Source organism: Xenopus laevis, chromosome 1L, assembly GCF_017654675.1.
Source record: "Xenopus laevis strain J_2021 chromosome 1L, Xenopus_laevis_v10.1, whole genome shotgun sequence".
Taxonomy (NCBI): Eukaryota; Metazoa; Chordata; class Amphibia; order Anura; family Pipidae; genus Xenopus; species Xenopus laevis.
In genome coordinates this window covers 150518725-150539670 of record NC_054371.1, presented here as the reverse complement: position 1 = coordinate 150539670, position 20946 = coordinate 150518725, and the positions used below count along the sequence as shown (strand labels likewise).

At 39.5% G+C, this 20946-nt stretch overlaps 1 protein-coding gene across 2 annotated transcripts; it reads left to right on the top strand.

Moving 5' to 3' along the window:
- The first annotated feature begins 256 nt into the window (after positions 1 to 256).
- On the top strand, positions 257 to 19725 carry irf9.L (interferon regulatory factor 9 L homeolog). 2 transcript variants are annotated; one of them, XM_018244193.2, is made up of 10 exons: positions 257 to 466; positions 3281 to 3493; positions 4312 to 4492; positions 12270 to 12385; positions 12459 to 12576; positions 14111 to 14155; positions 14667 to 14711; positions 15461 to 15823; positions 16892 to 17007; positions 18632 to 19725. In XM_018244193.2, the coding sequence occupies exons 2-10, from the start codon at positions 3314 to 3316 to the stop codon at positions 18770 to 18772; spliced, it is 1305 nt and encodes a 434-aa protein (XP_018099682.1). In that variant the 5' UTR covers positions 257 to 466; positions 3281 to 3313; the 3' UTR covers positions 18773 to 19725.
- The last annotated feature ends 1221 nt before the right edge of the window (positions 19726 to 20946 follow it).

The window sequence follows — 20946 nt, the reverse complement described above, 5'->3', positions numbered from 1 at the left end:
CTATACACCTTGATGTAGACCCTATGTTTTTCCCACACAGGAGTTCCTTTCTTTTGCAATTAGGGCTAATGTATATTGGCACTCCCCAGGCAATTGGATTTCCCTGTCCTTAATCCAAATCTAACTATCCAGTATCACTGAACAGCATAAGTACACAAATCATAGGGTGGGTGTGTTTCAGTATCACCATGGGCGTTATTACTTCTGTGTTTATTACACACACACACTGCAATACACTCATGGTATTCAAGTCTGTGTAGCTGCTGGTCACATGATTTCGGGGAAAAGGAGGAGGCTGAGCTGAGAGAGACAAGGAAACTGGCGAGGGCGGGGTAGTGACAGCCAGAGATACATGGTGGTGGGATAAACAGAGCAATAGAAAAGGAAGCGCCGACCACTGACAACAGAAACTTCTGAGACTGAAAAGCACAGTAGGAAAGTGCAGATTTAAGCAGCTCAACTTCAGGTATGTTGGTGCAGCCTAATGACTTTCAACTTCTACTTTGAAAGAGGAAAAGCAAGTGGTGGGTGTCTGTTTTCAGTAGCATGTGCTGAAGGGTTCCTCATTTCCTTAATTTGTTTTGTAGAGACTGCACTGTTCTTTGCACTATATGTAGTCTAGCTCGGTAACTTTGCTAAAACTATAGAGTTTTTTTTTAGGCACCTTAGGCCAATTTATTGCACCCCATAGTGACCAGTATAGATATGTTTTATGTTTTAAAAAACCAAACCCCCTTCTCCAGGAATACAGTGTAATACACAAATGTGAGATTTAAAGCACAAAAACCAAACCCCCTTCTCCAGAAAGATCAACAGGAGATCATGGGAACTGTAGTCCCAGCTGAGACTGTACTTTCCCTGCATTGGCATAAGTGTATTGTTTTTCACGCATAGAGGAGTATTTTCAAACTTGACCGATTGTGGATGTTGTGAGTTGTTGATTTGATTTTGTTTTAATTGAAAGGAGAATATTCTTTTACTAGATTAAGTAATTGTTCTACAATAAATAATTAAGTGATTGTTCAAATGCTTTACACGTGTGGAATGTAATGTTTGTTAGTTTATAACTTAATCAGTAGGGCATCATGGGAATTGTAGTCCCAGTTATGGAATTCAAATAAAAAAGAGCACCTATAACAGCAAAAGTGTTTCTGCCACAGGAGTTGCGGGCGAACAGAGCCTACACTCCAGTTGGGGGGAAATGGCTATTTTTATTTTCAGAAAAATCCCACTTGTGAGTGCTATGACCCTCACACTAGGAAGAAGCTCCTACAGAGGACAGCCATGTTGGGCACACAGATGCACATAATGAGCAAATGTCCTCACTCATTTTGCGCATGTGTCTGATGTAGGGTCAGTCATTACACCCCCTTTTTCCAAGTTAAGGCATATTCAGGGCCGGATTTACATAGTGGGCGCCCCTAGGCCCACTGCCGTCCCCTCCCCTTTATTTGTGCAAATTTTCATCATCTGGACTCGAACAATGGGGATTGGCGCATGGGAAATGTATAAAATTATTGTATCTCCAACACATCCCCAGTGTTTTTGAACCAATGTGGGTGTGGTTGGGTAGCATGCTGCCCCCTAAAATCCTGCCACCCTAGGCCCGGGCCTAGGTGGCCTTTCCACAAATCCGGGCCTGGGCATATTATTGTTTCTCCTAACAGAGCCTGCATCTCTGGTGGAGGCAATGGTTTTGATGTGATCTGAACAATTACTTAAAAGGACACCTAACAAAGTAATGTCTTTGACATGTATGATGTTTTAAAATACCTGTATATAGGTACTCACCTTGCCTCATGGCAGAAACGCCCCTGCTTGTTAAATAGCAAACATCTTATTGGCTGCAGTGGGTTACTGCACCTGGGAAAACTTTGTGTCTCACATATGAGGAGATCAGAACAGTTGGAAGGTGGCCCGTGTACACAGAGACCATCTATGGAAGGTCCATGTTTATGTTATGGAATAGGTTATGTAATAAAAGGCACCACATTTGCCCAGGAGCAGTTACCCATTGCAACCAATCTGCAGAACATACAAGCAGCAGGCAGTCGTGGAACTGTGGCTCCTCTTCACTTCCTCATCTGACCAACAAGGTGCATCGCAACCGACCAGTGTCCATTGTTCATGAATATGGTTTGGGCTCATTGAGCTACCGTACACATACCAATAAGTATATGAAACAATAATATTGATACATGAATGGCCAGCTTTAGTTCCTCTTATTGTATTATTTGAGCTTTTCATTTCTGTGTATTACACTTTATTCCTGATAAAAGAAAGGCTTGTCCCCTTGAAACATAAAATCTCCCACACTGGTCACTCAAATCAGTTGTTGTAAATGTTGCCGCAAAGCTTGACGAGTAACAACCCAGGGAACTGGGGCACCCTGGGAAACTGGAGGAAGAGGATTGCAGGTGAGATTCTATACAGACAGGGGTGCTTCGCCAATGAGGCAAGTTGAGGCTGCCGCCTCAGGCGGCAGCGCCCCACTAGGTACCAGGGGCAGCAAAAATGCTGCTCCTGGTTCTTTAAGAGCAAATTTCCGGGGGAGGGGGGGCAGGCAGCAGAGGGGCCAGGATCGCCCCTGTATACAGAAGTATTCAAACTTGGTAGGATCTGTCGGGACAGTAACTAATATGAATAAATTATACCAATGCTATAAGGGAGTGACAAGTCATTGTATGAATGTGACTTACTAGTGGCACGACTAGAAATTACTGGGACCCATAACAGAATAACAAGAATTCTTTTTATGAAACTCCTTATACTCTCTTCCCCTACACAGTCTCCAGGTCTGCTTTCCCTGTAGTTACTCCCCCATATCAGAACTTTGGAAACAAGAGCTCTCCAGCTGCTTTACAACTGCAACTCTCAGTCCATGTCACTGAATAGCCTTTCAATCAAGACTGCAAAGCTGCACTTTTAAAATTATAATGTGTATATATGTATGCAGTTCAGCAAGCCTTTGTGTTTTTTTGTGCCTTTTTTCAAAACACCATGCCCAAGGCAAGCAGAGAACATGTTTGCTAACCTTTGTGTGACTTCACTTCCTGGTAGATCTTGTTATCAAACATGTTCATAGGCTGAAGCTTTTAGATGAAGCTCCACCCCTTGCCCTTTGGAGTACTCCTCAAGGTCAAAGTAGTGCCCTTACAATGGTAAATTCTATATAATAACTAGATAATTACATAGTTTATTTGGGTAGACAAGTATAAAGTATGTTCAGTTGTTCTTGCTATTATTTTTATGTTACTGTAAACTACATTTGGGTTTCTAGAAGTTATACTGTAGTGGAAGTGTCACGGTACAGATGGCCACTGGGCGAGCTCGTGCTGCACGGAAGCTTAAACCATGGCTGGTGGAACAAATTGACAGTAAAAAATTCTCAGGGCTTGTATGGGACGATGACCAGAAGACCTGTTTCAGAATTCCATGGAAACATGCTGGGAAACAGGACTTTCGCCATGACGAGGATGCAGCTATTTTTAAGGTGACAGTGAGCGTTATACACTATATTGTCTTTTTATGCATAATTGTTTTTTGTACTGATGATCATAGAATTAGGACTCCTACTAAGGGCCTCCATATAATCAACACACTGTACTTATAAACTGCATGTTAACCTGGGCATGACATTCACCATGTACATTTTTTATTGTTTTAGCAGTGTTTCACAACTGCATGTAGAAGATACACCATACAGCTTACACATATGACGCCCCCAGAAGGTCATGTATACTGTATAGAAGATACACAGAGCACCGGGGGATGGTGTAGGGGGCCCTTGAGGCTGCAGGCCCTGGGCCCCCACAGTACGATTATATTTACTGAACAATCGGACTTACAACCTTTTAACTTGTATCAATTAATGTCAATATCTACAGTATGTGTGTTTGGCCATCTTTAAGCTGGCCACACAAGGATTGATGTAAGAGATATCCAACAGTTGTCCCATTGTACAATCAGTCAGATAATTATGCCACATGTGTGGAGGGCCATATTGCATCCAACCATCACCTTGCATCCAACCATCTATTCACTTTACAGCAATATGGTCCATGCATTCCTTGTTAGGCCAGTATGATACGGTGTTGTATATTGGACTGGACACCTTTCATGTTTTGTCTGTTACAGCTAAGGAAAGAAAAACTTTGTGCATATGCGACCAACATTGCATGTGTTTAATTTTTTTTCAGTTTAGAGTTGGGAAATTAGCACATGTTTACATCTAAAAATGACACAGAACTATAATAAAGTATCTTGAAATGTATTTGCAAGATTTAACCCTATGGTTTATTTTTTCTTTAGGCCTGGGCTGTGTACAAAAACAGGCTTCACCCAGGGGATAAGTTAGATGCAGCTTCTTGGAAGACTAGACTGCGTTGTGCCTTGAATAAAAGTCCAGAATTCCAGGAGCTTCCAGACAAGTCCCAACTAGACATATCTGAACCATACAAGGTGTACAGAATTGTTCCACCTGGAGAACAGGGTGAGTGTTAAAGGGATTCTGTCATGTTTTTTTTTTTTTTTTTGCTGTCGTTTTTAAAACTATATTACATTGTGTACATTGCAAACAGTTAATTCTTCCATTTAAAATGTTATCCCTGAACCAATAAATGTAACTTTTTGTTTTAATAATGGTGAGCAGACAGACATCTTGTTCCATTATGCATGATCCTGTGATTTTAGAAACACTGCAATGCTAGCCCTTTGAGGCAGCCATTTTCTTGCCTGTACAATCCTTATCTCCCAGTAGTGAATAACTCTGTAATGTAGACAATTTGAGTTCATCAGATCTTCAAACTTTCTTCAACCTTCGTGTAAACTGTTTTTGGAAGGGTAAGAGATTTAAAATTTTCAGCAAGTTTTGTTGTGAAAATTACATCCATAGACTCTTAACTAAAATTTGTCACACATCAAAAAGAATTTTCGCTGTTTCGCAAATTTTTAGGAGAAGCGTAACGGGTCAGATTCGTCCATCACTAGTAAGGTCTGGGAGTGTCAAAATCCATTGCCTCTTACTATAGATATTGTATTTGGGGCTGACGTTCCCATTGCCTCTCACTGTATTTAAATGTATTTGGGGTGTCACTACCCTCTGCCTCTCACTGTATCATGTATTTACGATGTGGAGACCTTGTACTTGGAAGTCACTGGAAAATGATGTAAAAGTGCATACTGTTCCTGTCTGCCTAATCTATCATTATAATCTATTCATCTAAAACCTTTATCAATTAAAACGAATTAATAGAGTCTAATGCTAATGGCACAGGGGCAGTTTTTCAACAGTGTAATGTAGCTGGCACAAAAATGACAACCACCCATGCTACTTCATGGGTACTACTACTACATTAGAGCATTTAAATAATCACCTGTATTGGTAATGTTAGCAATTAGGGCTGACACACACAGGACTATTTGTCTGGGCACTTTAGCTGCCTGGACCATGAGCAGTTACCTCCTGATAATACTGCATGAAAAGCATTTAAGTTTTGCAGATGGAGCAAATCCTCCACTTGTATGTCAGCTACAGTACATTTATTATTACTAGCTGTGGCAGGCAGACAAGGCATATTTAATGTTAGCTGGTTTTCCCTGACATCAGTGGAAGTGAAACCATAAATCAGGTTATGTGCTGTAGCCCTTAGGGAAATGGCTGGTGGAGAGCTTTGTTGCCCACAGGAAATCACACCACTCCCAAAGGACAAAAATTGCTACCTGTGGGTATAACTGACGTCTTGCAGGAAAAAAATGTGTTTGCTCTTTTCAAAAAACGGATGTCAGTATAGTGTACATAATTCTGCTGGGTAAGAATTATTGGTATTATGTTTCCACGTGACAGAATGCCGTTAAAGAGAGTAATAAGGGTCTTGATCTGAATCACAGGAACCTAACTATACAAAGGCTAAGCCTTAAAGCATTTATTATCAGATGGATAAGGGATAACATCTGTTGGGCCTACATATCAAAATGGAACCCCACACTCTGTTGCAATCACATGGTATCAGGATCTCCTGTACTGTTGCTATTCCGTATTTGTCAAGTAAAGTTGCAACCCGAAAATGCTAGAGAGAAGAGTATTTAGAGGCACATTTATCAAGGGTCAAATTTCGAATTCATTCATTCAGTTTTTTAAAACTCCCATAAACTTCCATAAATTCAAAATCTATTAATAAAATCAAGTTTTTTTTACAACTCGGACGAATTGAAACAAAGCGAATTTGATCAAACTCGGTTCGAGTTATTTCTCCGAAAAAAACTCGAATGTCAGGAAGGCTGCAAACATCTCCAAATTAATTCCTGGACCTCTTCCATTGACTGGTTTTAGGTGGCGAATAGTCTAATTCAAATTCTTAAAAGCTATGAGAGTATGATAAATCTTGAAATTATTTTTTTTAAAAACTCTAATCGAATCTGGATAACTTCCTAGTCGAAGCTGACAGTTTTGACCATTAAAAAGACCATTAAAAAATTTTGAATTCAATTTCGACCCTTGATAAATCTGCCCACTAGTGGCAGATTTATCAAAGTGTGAAATTAGAGCTCACTACAGAAAAACTCTCCCACTTTCTATTCACTCCTATGGGATTTTTTAGAAGTCTATTTATCAAATGGAAAATGAAAATGAAAAAGGAAATTGGAATATGAATAGTAGAGGGCCTGAATTGAATGTCAAGTAATAAAAGGAGCAATAACAATAAATGTGTAGTTTTACTGAGCGTATGTTTTTTTTTTACATGGGAAAGAGTCAAAAGAATAAGGCAAATAATTAAAAAACTATAAAAAGGAAAAAATGAAGACCAATTGAAAAATTGCCATTCTATAATATACTTAAAGGGTGATTCACCTTTAAGGTAACTTTTAGTATGTTGTAGAATGGCCAATTCTAAGAAACTTTTCAGTTGGTTTTGCTTATTTATTTTGTATAGTTTTATAATTATTTGCCTTTTTCTTCTGACCCTTTACTCGTCTTTCTATTCAGGCCCTCTCCTATTCATATTCCAGTCTCTTATTCAAATCAGTGTATGGTTGCTAGGGTAATTTAAACCCTAGCAACCACATTGTTGAAATTGCAAACTGGAGAGCTGCTGAATAAAAAGCTAAATAACTCAAAAAACACAAATAATAAAAAATTAAAACCGATTGCAAATTGTCTCAGAATATCTCTCTGTACATCATACTAAAAGTTATTTCAAAGGTGAACCACCCCTTTAAAGTTATTTTAAAGATGAATGGCCCTAACTTGTTGATTGTGATATGAGGTGTGCTGACAGCAAGCAAAAATCAGTCTCTGCATTACAGAAAAGTTGAAACAACCAAATAAAGAGTGTCAATCAATGATGTGGAACACAGTTTCTATGTGAAGTATGATCTATTCCTCCATTAATAAGTTAATGAGAAAATGCATTGCTAACATTTGGCAAAATATTTTTGTTTTTCTTAAATGAAAGAATGAGAATAATTCACACTCCCTTTTCTAAGATTTGCTATTGCATTTCCTGCAGTACATAGAGGAAAGCAGATTGGGTACACTGATCTTTATCAGGTTATTTTCAGGTTAAGGACCCAGACCGAAACAATGACATTCAATAAGAATATGTTTGATAAAAGGGTGTGTAATGCTATAGTTGACGTATTGAATTTTTTTTTCCGGATAACGGATCTTTTCGTAATTTGGGTCTTCATGCCTTAAGTCTACTAGAAATTCAGTTAAACATTAAATAAACACAATAGGCTGGTTTTGCTTCCAATAAGGATTAATTATATCTTAGTTGGGATCAAGTACAAGCTACTGTTTTATTATTACAGAGAAAAATTTGGATTATTTGGATAAAATGGAGTCTATGGGAGACAGCCATTCCGTAATTCGGAGCTTTCTGGATATCGGGTTTCCTGTATGTGTGTGTGTGTATATATATATATATATATATATATATATAGAAAAAGTCCTTCGTGATCCGCACTCCACTGAACTCCAGAAAGGCACCCAGGTGCTACTCATATAAGCATATGTATATAAGATATCAAGATAAAGGTCCTAGGTTCGGACCGAAACGTTGATCAGTTTTAATGTAACCTAATAAAATTATATTTTTATCAAACCCCAGTGTGCACTCATGCTTCTCGGACTTTATATATATATATATATATATATATATATATATATATATATATATATATATATATTGTGGTAGAGTGACTAGGAAAAGGAGGAAAAAGGTCACTCTAGCCTTTAATTTCGCCCCAGGGACTGAGATAGGCTCCAGGAAGGGAGTTATGAAACAGAGAATCAGCGCTCTGTTTAAAGACTTTAGTAGTCAGGGACTCCATTCCATAGAGCCAGTCCAGAGATTGGAGTTCACCTTCCACAGGAAAGCTGTCCTGTGGAAAGACTATTTAAAGTTAATTGGAATAGGAGAGTGAGTCTCTCATCAGGGCACAGCAGGTAGGAGACCTGGCTGTGTGAGGAACTCCCAGAGGAGCTGGGAGTGCCGCCTGATCCTGCCAGAAGCAGAGGGAGCCCGTGGCTGTGACTAAGAGCCAGAGTTGTTGTCTGTGTGGGACATTGAAGAAAAGCCAGGAGGCTAAAAGGTTCACTCCAAGACTGTGAGTACAGGGGTGAGCCACAACAATTGTTTTGTTTGCTGGTAGTCCACAAGGGGCCCAGCCTAGTCAGGGACTGCTTCAAGGTGTGAAGGTAGTGCCCAATGGGCTAGGTTTTTATTTTATTATTTGTTTGAATGATAAAATGGTCACCCCTGTGTCTGTGGACAATACACTGTGTTTGTGTAAAGTTGGAAAATAAATCTCTGTTTTCCTTGAAGAAGCTGTGTGTCCCTGTCTTTCGGCTCCTTTCTCCTATGCTGCCTGCTCACCATTGACTAATCCCCCTAAAAGTTACGTGGTCAAGCCGCCAGCTTGTCACATATGGTGTTTCGGATGCGGGCAAATTAAGGAGCAATTAAAAAGACATACACCTGTTTAAAGGGCTGATGAGCCTAAGAGACTTTACCTTTAAGCCAGTGATGAATATGGCAAATTGTGCTGCTAATCCCTGTTCTTCAGCTGTTCAGCAGGAGGCTGTGAGGGCTGTGTTAAAGAAACAGGAACAGCAAGGTGGCGACTGGTGGATGCAGTTCCACAACGGTTGGGAGAGAGTCCGCACAGCGAGTGTGGTAAAGAAACCGGAAGTGAGAGAAACTTCGCGGATGGTAAAGGAGAGCGCTGCGGCTAGATGCAAGCCAGGTGAGCGTTCCAAAGTGCTGCAGGACCTGAGAGAGTGGCAGCAAAAGTTCAGTGTTACGGTTCCGCAACAGCTGCAAATGTGGGCGAAAGTAAGGCCAGTAGCTGAGTCCGTAGCTGGTGTTGGTGAGTTGCCAGGAGCAAAGGAGGCTCCTACAAAGTCTTCAGTGAAAGAGACTAATATTTTCTGTGTACCACAGAGAGAGCTGTACAGACAGGATGTCTTAACGTTACAGCAGAGTAAAGTGAGACAGATGAAGAGGGATGACCCAAGCCACATGGAGGAGCCATGCTGGAGATGCCACAGAGTTGGTGAGTGTGTCCCGACCTGTCCAGTGTTAAAGCGGCTAGAAGTGCGAGAGGCTTCACAAGTGCCAGGAGAGTCTACTGCGTCTGGATTCAAAGTCCAGTCTGGCATATTTGGCCAGAATTCATCCCCAGCGGTTCCACACCGGAGGCCCTACTACAGGAATGGTGAGACTATTCTTAAAGGGGTGGTGGAAAGGGAACAGCAGGCTGGTGGGTTGAAAGACTGCGACTCTTTATTTACAGGCAAGGTCCGGAGAGACGTTGTTCAGGGAACAGACTTTCCCTTAGTTCGGGACTCGTTAAACAACAATGAAGTATTGCATGTGGGGCAGTTGTACCAGTTGGGTAATGTTTATCCTATGCAAAATGTGATGTTTAATTTTGCTGAAAAATGTTCAGAGGTGAATTCTGAAAGTGTGACTGTGGGGAGTGAATTAACACCCATAGAGAAAAGTGTAGGGGTGACCCCTAAATGTAATGTTCCCCTAGAGCCTGTGAAGGAGGTTGTTCACAGTGGGAAACATGCAGATGCAGAAAGTGAGTGTGTGCAACACAATATGAGTGAAAATTGTGTTGGTAATTCAGATGGAGGGTATCTTAAAGGTGAAGCAAACCTTAAGCCCTGCCCCATGTATAACATGCAAGAGTGGGTGTGCAAGTTTGAGGCTGTGTGCAAAACAGAGTGCACATATTGTTTTGGCCCAGGTCACATAACGGATAATTGCCCCTTTAAACAGTGTGACGCTGCAAGGGTGAAGCTAAAGGAGGCATTTGACCTATACTTGAGAAGTAAAGACTTGCGTGAGAAGAGTGATTCAGGTGGGGATTCCCAGACCACCTACAGTGAACCCTTAGAGACAGAGGGTTGTGTTAAACTCAGTGAATGTGTGTTGAGTGGCAATCAAACTGAGTGTGTTGTGAAAAATGAGTACATAGTGGCCAATGATGGTAAGCCACATGGTGTGAGTGTAGAGGAAAGTGAAGTTGATGTTAAACTTCCTCTCAAGGCTCCAGATTGTGAGGTTCTGGATACCCCAGATCCTATGTGTGTCCCCACTCCTGTTCTACAGGCCGTAGAAGGAGTATTGCAGACAGAAAGTGTCTGTCTGTCAGTGGATGAGTCCAGTATGAATACTCATAATGCTGCCAAATGTGAGTTACTTGCCAATACTGAGCGTATAACTGATTGTGTGTCCGTGTGTGTGACACAAGTCTGTGAACAAGAAGGACACCCTACAGTGGGTAAATGTAAAATGCAGAGTGTGCATGATTGTGATGCCAAAGCATGTGTGTCTGACTGGGTTGATACAAGTCCAGCCAAAGTATCTTCCCCAGTTAATAAAAAGCAGGAGTTGTGTGTGACCACTCCCATAGCCATACATGTGTTGAATCCCTGTGATAGAGGTAATAAGGTTGCCTTAAAGGGTTCATCCAAGAGCGTTATACCTTCCATTGGTGGGGGTATTCTAAGGAAAACTAAGCCTCTCTGTGCAGGTTCAGGCTTAGTGGCAGAAAGTGTAACTGCATGTGGTGAAAGTGACTCCCATGGTTCAGGCATGATAACCTGGGGGAGTAAATTGAAAAACAAAGGCAAACGCATGGTGATGCCTGAGAGAGGGTCAAGTATGCAAAGCAGCCTATGTGTGTACACGGTGATTGAAACATATGGGTTCAATATGTTACAGGCTAAAAAGTGCCCAAGTATACACCCTGGTTGTCAGGGTGATGAAATGCAGATCCCTAGCCCTTTATCCACAGAAAGAGTGGGGAGTATAGAGGTAGAAATCCCTTTAAGAGAAAAAGAATTTCTATTAGGGTTTCAATGTGCTCACCCCTACGGGTTGAAACAGAGAGGGGGGATATGTGGTAGAGTGACTAGGAAAAGGAGGAAAAAGGTCACTCTAGCCTTTAATTTCGCCCCAGGGACTGAGATAGGCTCCAGGAAGGGAGTTATGAAACAGAGAATCAGCGCTCTGTTTAAAGACTTTAGTAGTCAGGGACTCCATTCCATAGAGCCAGTCCAGAGATTGGAGTTCACCTTCCACAGGAAAGCTGTCCTGTGGAAAGACTATTTAAAGTTAATTGGAATAGGAGAGTGAGTCTCTCATCAGGGCACAGCAGGTAGGAGACCTGGCTGTGTGAGGAACTCCCAGAGGAGCTGGGAGTGCCGCCTGATCCTGCCAGAAGCAGAGGGAGCCCGTGGCTGTGACTAAGAGCCAGAGTTGTTGTCTGTGTGGGACATTGAAGAAAAGCCAGGAGGCTAAAAGGTTCACTCCAAGACTGTGAGTACAGGGGTGAGCCACAACAATTGTTTTGTTTGCTGGTAGTCCACAAGGGGCCCAGCCTAGTCAGGGACTGCTTCAAGGTGTGAAGGTAGTGCCCAATGGGCTAGGTTTTTATTTTATTATTTGTTTGAATGATAAAATGGTCACCCCTGTGTCTGTGGACAATACACTGTGTTTGTGTAAAGTTGGAAAATAAATCTCTGTTTTCCTTGAAGAAGCTGTGTGTCCCTGTCTTTCGGCTCCTTTCTCCTATGCTGCCTGCTCACCATTGACTAATCCCCCTAAAAGTTACGTGGTCAAGCCGCCAGCTTGTCACAATATATATAAATAAAAAGCCCCCCCCATCAAAAACATACTTTACAACAAAGTTGTCTCCACCTATATATTTCTGTGATCAAGCCTTACATTTTAAATATATCTTCTCTTCAGTAACTACAGACTCCAGAAGATCTGGACGGAAGCGAAAGAGCAACACAATCATAGCAGGTAGCTCATCAGATGATGAAATCGCCACCCGTGTGGAGAGGCCACAGATAATCCGACTGGTGAGAATATCCTACATTTTTATCTCTACATATTTTCCATGCATTTGTCTTAGCTTTTAAATGTTTCTTTCAGGATCTGACTCATGTTAATGATGTAAGAGTAACCAGTTCAGCATCATCTGAAGATTCTGGGATTGGAAGTGATACAAGCAACACAGAGACACTTAACACTGCACAGTATAGTACTGAATGTGAGTCAGATGGCCTTTACCTAATTGCATTAAATCACTGCTTCACATTTTTCAATAAGCCTTTATTATGTCAGTGTAGTTGAAGTGGTAAATATTTTTGCTTCTTAAAGGAAAACTATACCCCCCAAACAATGTAGGTCTCTATAAAAAGATATTGCATAAAACAGCTCATATGTAAAATCCTGCTTCATGTAAATAAACCATTTTCATAATAATATACTTTTCTAGTAGTATGTGCCATTGGGTAATCATAAATAGAAAATTGCCATTTTAAAAAATAAGGGCCGCCCCCTGGGATCGTAGGATTCACTGTACTCACAAACATTCCAAACAAACCATACATGTTAGGTCACATGAGCCAATTAACAGACAGAGTTCTGCCTTTTGCTTCCACACTTCTTCCTGTTACAGTTAGAGTTGAAGTATTTCTGGTCAGGTGATCTCTGAGGCAGCACAGAGACCATCACGAAATGGTGGCTCAAGGCAAGAGATGTAAAAGGGCAATATTTACTTAAATATATATTCCAGTTTGGTAAGATTCTTTAATATGCCACTTAATATGATATGAACTATCTGTTGCTTAAGTGTTCATTTTGAGGGTATAGTTTTCCTTTAAAAGGGTGGTTCACCTTTAAGTTAACTTTTAGTATGTTATAGAATGGCCAGTTCTAAGAAACTTTTCAACTGGTCTTCATTATTTTAATTTTTTATAGTTTTTGAATTATTTGCCGTCTTCTTTGACCCTTTCCAGGTTTCAAAACGGGGTCACTGACCCCATCTAAAAAAACAAATGCTCTGTAAGACTACAAATGCTACCTTGTTAATTCATCTTTCTATTCATATTCCAGTCATATTCCAGTGTGGGCTACAAAACGTCTTAAAATACCTTTTTTTCCCGAAGTTTTTTGCTGCCAGTGTGATGGTCTCCTCATTCCATTTTAAACGATTAGAAGAGTAAACCATATTGTTGGCAGTGATTCCCATTCAACACAAATGTATTTTCAGACGTATGGTACCTATTTGGGATTTTTAGGAAGGATTATATCTTGTTGCCTTTCTTTCTTTCGATTGCTGTGTACTGAAAAACTGTGTTTTAATATAAAGCAGGGGTGTCCAACCTTTTGGCTTCTCTGGGCCACATTGGAAAAAGAAAAATTGTCTGGGGCCACACATGAAATACACAAACGCTTTTGACTTTTAAAAGTAAATAAAATACACAGAAAAGAACTACAATACTAACTGGATAACCAGATGGAGCTATACACTGGAATATGGAACACTTGGATATTAAATAGACTTATTATTATATTATTATAACGTTTCCTCGAGAACTGAGCGTTTGAAGCTGGGCTGCATTCATATCCATCCTGGCCCGAATGCGGCCCTCGGGCCGCAGCTTGGACACCCCTGGTATAAAGCAATGTTCATAAAAGTGTAGTCTCTGAATCACTTTCACATAAATGCAGACTTGTGGTTACTTTAATTTGAGGGACTGTGCATGCTATCTCTAATTCATTCATAATTCATTTTGCAGCTCTCATCCCTCTTTCAGCACTGCCTTTACAGATGACACATGCAGGTTAGAACTGCTCTTGAATCAAAGTTTACTTATGACTATATTTTCATGTGACTGTAAGAATACATAAAATGATGATGTCTTTTTTACCTATGTAAATGAATGAAAACAGGATATTTTTAGTGAGAAAATCTCAGTGATCAAAGCGCCATCTATCTGTTTTTGTGCTGACCACAGCCAACACTGGGCCAGTATGATAATGTGCAAGTCGCAACTTGTGTCCATAACTATAGGTGCACTAACGCTCACGGAACCCCTTGACAGCTTGTCAGAAGTTATTGTAAGTGAGAGATGGCCGATTAGATATCAAAGGTAATGTGAGCCATTTCAGTATGTAAATTTGGATAAAAAGGGGTTAAGCCCAAACAAAGGTTTTAGCCCATTTGTCAATTTTACCCTTAAAAGACTGTTAGGAGAAGTGGAAAGCTACACTATCCCTGTTTAAGAAGCATACGACACTCTGCTCTAATAAATGCTTAACATTTACAGTGGTGTTTGTTTTGTTTTTTTGCAGATCTCATTGCTTCATCTATTCAGTCTTTAGAGATTACAGATACAGGTACATTGCCCTTTAAAATGTACAGACCGTATTTTGCACTGTTAAATATTATGTATAACCCCCCCTCTAAACCTTTAAACACATTTTCTATTCACCCTGACTGATCTGATGTTGTAACTGTTCCCTCACCCTTTAGATTTTATTCTCTTTTGAGAAGAACTGCTATTCCTTCCCCCCAATATTTTGTTTCCTACTGAAACACCAATCTCATCTTTTCCATTCCCTACTGCAATACTACCATTCATATTCTCTTTCTTTCCTACTGCAACAATCTTCCCAAACTTTTACCTGATTTTCAAACTTAATTTCCTCCCAAGCTAACTTTATTTGTGGGAAAAAATGGACAAGCATAAGCTATCACAAGAAGCTCCCGAAAATTAATTGTGAAACAGCCTTTTACCAATTTGTAAATGGCAGTATCTCCAGTATTTTTACTCAACAATGTGTCCTGCCTACACCACCTGACCTTATTTTGAAAGGTATTCAGAATGTATAAACATTTTTTTTCTTGGTCTATAGTATGGCACAGAGCCATACTTGGTCTATAGTATGGCCCTCCCCACCATAGCATTTTACTCTTATTTAATATTTTTTTTGATGTACATTGGATGTAGAATATTGTATGTTGGGGGTGGGCGGTTGTGTATGTTTGTGTGTTTATTTGCCTCTATTAGCACACAAATATATTCTGCAATGCTGTTTAATCAAATGCACTTCCTAGTGTGATTATTTGTCTTTATATGTTTAAGATATGCAGGTTACTGTATTGTACAGTGGTGTGGAAGTTTTACAGAGCCTTGTTCGAAGTGGGGAGTGCAAGTTATCAGCTGGGGCTCCCTTAATGAGACCAGGTTCAGGAATGGAGCATGTAGCTCTCCCAGCACCAGATGAACGTCTGGACTTTGAAACACGCAAAAGGACACAAGATTTGTTAACGATCTTGCAATCTGGGGTAATGCTGGCCAGTAACAAGGATGGAATATTTGTACAACGTCAGAAATACTGCTCAGGTCGTGTGTTTTGGACTGGGCCATGTGCAAATTCAGGAGAGTCCAATAAACTGGAGAGAGACATGCATGTCAAGCTGTTTGACACTTTGAGCTTTCTTAAAGGTATGTGGAGTGTGGTACTGTGGTACTGAGCATATTCAGAAAAGCTGAAAGATCAGTGGAGCAGTAGATAAGTAGAATCCAAAGATAAACTTAGTGAAATGCAAGGAAACTTTCCTATCTCTTGCAGTCCACAGACACACACATTATAGTCTATTCTTCTAATATTTGGCTGGCTCTTTTAAAGAGCAGAAAGACTAACCATTCACATTAATAATTCAACTTTTCCCATGTTGTAGACTGATTAATCATTATAATATGTATTTGGGGGGGGGAGGCTAGATGATATTAAAGAATAAGGATATATGGACAGTATAATGATATGCAGAGTTGTAAGATGGAGGCAGCAATGTAGGGAAGAACACAGATCAGGTCAGTATAGCACAAGAAATAAATGCTTGCTGATCAGTGCAATCGTCTTTGGAAAAAATCTGCATGTCGTCATAGTAACCGTTGTTATAATTGTTTACGATTGGTGCACACTTGAGCCGGGCCAGTGTGTATGGGAGTGCTGCTACACAAAGCGCACCCACGAATATTATGCGCATGCGCTGCCCAGAAACACTCTAATGCTCTTTTTATTTAATTTTTTTTGCAAATATAGCGTTTAAATTCGATAACAGCTTAAAAAATATGGGATTAAATTGCACAGATGTGAACAATTGAGGTATGCTTTGAGGCTGTCCATCTGAAGGCCCATGGTCTGAAGGCAGCCATCCAACAGATGTTTATGGTCCTCTGGCTGCCTACAATCTCTGCTGACTTCTTTGTGTGATATGATATCATAGTTTTAATTATAATAGAGCCCCCAAATACACATTCTATTGTTCTACAGCCTACTCCAAGGAAAAGTTGAATTATTAATGTTAATTGTTTACTCTTTCTGCTGTGCAGTACAACTGCAATGTTCTACTGTATTTTTTTAAATTAAAACAGGTATTCAGGTTTGTTGCTATAGGGTACCGTGAGGAAGATACATGCAAAATCCGCACTATACAGACTGAGTCTTGATATTCCTTTATGATTATATAATTAAACATGTTGCATCTGTTTTTACAATGCCCACTTTAGATCTGGAGAGATACAAAAGAGAAGGTGGAGTGGCTCCCGGTTATGAAGTTATTTTGTGCTTTGGGGAGGAAATCTCAAAGCATGAGCCTCTTACCAACAAACTAATTGTAGCACAGGTGAGAATTTGTCGAATTAATTGTACTATAATCGTATTCCATTTGCTCAGTATATGTGTGTTAATGCATACACTGTAACTCGATGCTTGATTCTGGAGGACTCAAACTTTGGTCCTTCATTTGTTTCAGAATTCAATTGCCCTTCAACCTCCTCCTTAAGGTTGATTAAAGTGTCTGATAGATGGCATACTGAAAATACCCAGATGCTGTTTTCAAAGCAAAGTTGACAATTCAAACTCTGTTTAATCAACAAGTTTGACATAAACCATTTGAAAGTACTGTACACCGTCATTGTTATATGGCCACCTACTGATCTTTTTCCGACTGAAACATGACACCCATCTATTTATGAATTTGTTCTTTTGTGCTGTATTAACTGGGTTCTGAATACTATTGAAGAGTATTTCAATTCACAATTCAGTTTGAAACATTAAAACCTAATGATGGTGGATATATTTAAAATATGAACTTATCTTTTTTTGTATGATGCCATATTTCTTGTCTTGGCCTTGATATTTTTTTTAGACTGTTAAAAGATAATAGCTTTTTATGACATTTAGGGGCAGATTTATTAAGGTTTGAGTTGTGTTTTCCACAAAATTTCGAGTTTTCAAGTTTATTTTTTTTTTGGTAAAAATTAAAATAAAAAAAGATTTTTTTTAGACCCTGACCCTAGAAATAGCTTGAATCTGAAAATACACCATCTAAAACTTGCAAGGTGATGTAGACCTCAATGCAGAGGTCCCTTGAACCATTTGAAGATGTTAATAGCCGTCATGATGTTTTTCGGGTGGATTTTGCAGTTTGTTCCTGCCAAAAACTCGATCAATTCGAGTTTATCAGGGTTTTTAACCCCGAACTCGCTGATTCAAGTTTTTCCTATTTTAAGATTTTTTTTTAAAATTAGAAACCATTCGAGTTGTGAGTTCATTCGAGTTCATTCCGGGTATATAAAACTATAAAATTGACTTTTCATAAATAACCCCCTTAGATTGTGCTGTTGGATGCTGTGCAATACGTTACCTGCTGAATGCATGGCACACAGCAATTCACAGAATTACTATCTTTCCCTTACACCATTCACATCATTCTAGTTTTTGCATAAACCTTATATGGTGTGTCTTTTTGTTGCACAGTTTTATGCTAACAAGGCCAAGTGAGTACAAAAATAAAACATGTTGACCAGTAGTACAGAACCAAATTAACTTACTGATACTACAGAGAGACAAAAAATGTAGGTAATCTAGTGGACAATTTAAACTCTACAACATATATTACAACCATTGACTTTTAAATTGTAAGTGATCACCTTCTATGCAATCTGTATGTTTGATATATGCACCCTTCTGTTGTACAGCCCTGAGAAATATGTTGGTGCTTTATAAATACTTGTTGTTTGTAATAAAACCTGTGCTTGATAGAAGTGTCTTGAGCAAGGACATTTTATGGTAATTGTTAACCATAAAAAAAGTGGGTGGTGGGCAAAGCTCCAGGGTACCTCAGTGCTAACGTGGCACCAAACACCAGGGATTCCAGCCTATTACCTTATTTTTCTATGTAAAATGGGTTTACTTGTATCTGGTCCCAATAAATAAAGTTTTTCATTTTTGGTGGTGTTTTTCAGATTGAACAAGTTGTGGCTTCTGAGATGGTTCGTGAATGCTCCCAAAGTGTTCAAAATGTCCATCCCATAAATCCCTTCTTGCAGGACCCGCCTGCTCCTTACCTGAACCCTCTACTTCCCTTGGACACCCAAAACAACTAAGCTGCCTTGCATGTGACTATATAAACATATACTACTAGTCAAGAGAATTCAAGAGAGTAAACACATGGAGTGTTGCCAGCTTCCACATATAGAAGGACAGCACTACTACATATATTGTGGATTATGTCAAACTTTACTACAGCAAAATCCTTTTATGATGACCACTGCTTTTTTTTAAGGATGAGAGCCCAGAGTGCATTCAATTCTGAAGAAAGATGCTGCAAAATACCAATGATAATCCCACAAGGCCTTGAGTAGGTGCCAGCAATGAGACACTCATAACCCTAGCTAGCTGGATTTTTTTGGCAACAGGTTACAGTCTCAGGAAACATATGGTTACAAGTAGGTCACTGAAGGAAGCAGCTAAAAATTTGCCAACAGTCAATGGCTACCTGCTGGGACTGGCATGACTAGTTGAGTTTCCAGCTGCCAACTTCCCATACCCAGACAACTCAGATAGCAATCACTTTGCTCCACACTGGGTTACATAGTTCTCAGAGATTATTTTTCACAAGCGTCCGAGAATTTAGAGATAATTTAAGGTAGAAAAAGTTATGACTAGAAGTGTTTACTTTAATTAGGGATGCACCGAATCGAGGATTCGGTTCGGGATTATTTTTTCCCCTTCCCACCCCTAATTTGCATATGCAAATTCGGTTTGGTATGCGGCCGAATCTTTCACGGAGGATTCGGAGGTTCAGCCGAATCCAAAATAGTGGATTCGGTGCATCCCTAACTTTAATATTCTTGATTAGTTAAGTTTAAGCGATTTCTTCATTCTGAAACAAACCCAAAAGTTATTGTAAGATAAATCATCAGGCCATTTGTATGTACAGGTGTGGAACCTATTATCCAGAATGCTTGGGACCTGGGGTTTTCCAAATAAGGGATCTTTTCGTAATTTGAATAACTGTGCCTTAAGTCTGCTAAAAATCATAAAAAACATAAACCCAGTAGGATTGTTTTGCCACCAACATGGATTCATGTAGCTTAGATACCATCACATACAAGGTACTGTTGTATTATTACAGTGAAAAAGGAAATCATTTTTAAAAATTAGCATTATTTGCATTATTAAAGGGAACTATCGCGAAAATGAAAGCGTAATATAAGCTTCATCATACTGGAATAATAAACTTTCTAAATATATTCAATTAAATATTCTGCATAATTTCTGAAATAATCAAGTTGATGTTCACTCTCCCTCTCTTAGCATCTGTTTCTCTCCATTCTGTCTTCTTGCAGCCAGGTCCGGACTGAGAATTAAAATAGGCCTTGCCATTTCAGGTACACAGAGGCCCAATCGGCCCAAACAGCCCCCACCACTAAATACTGACTTTCTATGGCACCTTACAGCAGCCCCTCTGGCATTTGCCAGAACCCACAGATTGCCAGTCCGGGCCTGTTTGCAGCAGTTGGGTGTCAGATATTCATTGACAGTTAGATGCAATATATCTTATAGTGGGGTCTTCCTTTCCTGGCAGATGAATTAGAGCTCACTCAAATAACTGATTCCAGTACAAACAAAATCTAACTAGATAACTGTCTTTTGCACAAATCCTACATGTAGAGAGACATGCTGTCTGGTGATTTTAACAGAGTGAGCTCTAATACATCTTCTAGGCTAAAGGAGCCCCCTCCCCATAAGATATATTGGATCTGACTGTCAATGAATATCTAACCCAACTGCTGCAGAAGAGAGAATGAAGAGAAACAGATGCCGAGAGAGGGATAGTGAAGATAAACTTTATTTCATAAACAGTACAGAATTTTTAATTGATTATATTTAGAAAACTATTTATTTTAGTATCTTGAAGAAAGAGATTCCATACCTGTTGCAGATGTATGCAGCAGAGCAGCATTTTCTCTTTTATGATGGGGGTAAAAGAGTCAAAAACACATTGAAATGGTCTTGGGAATTTATTTTTTCTAGTTTTACTTTTATCCTTGAATATACACTAAAATAGAGCAAGACATTTTGTAGATTGGAATAGTAAATACGTGTACTTCAATACATGAACTTTAAGTTGATTATGGGGACAATTATCACTTGACAAAAAACATATTGTATTGTACAGTATATATATTTGTGTGTGTGTATACTGGTCAGACGCAATATGTATGTAGGGGAACTGTCATTGTGTTAAAAGAAAAAGTGCGATGGCACAAAAAAT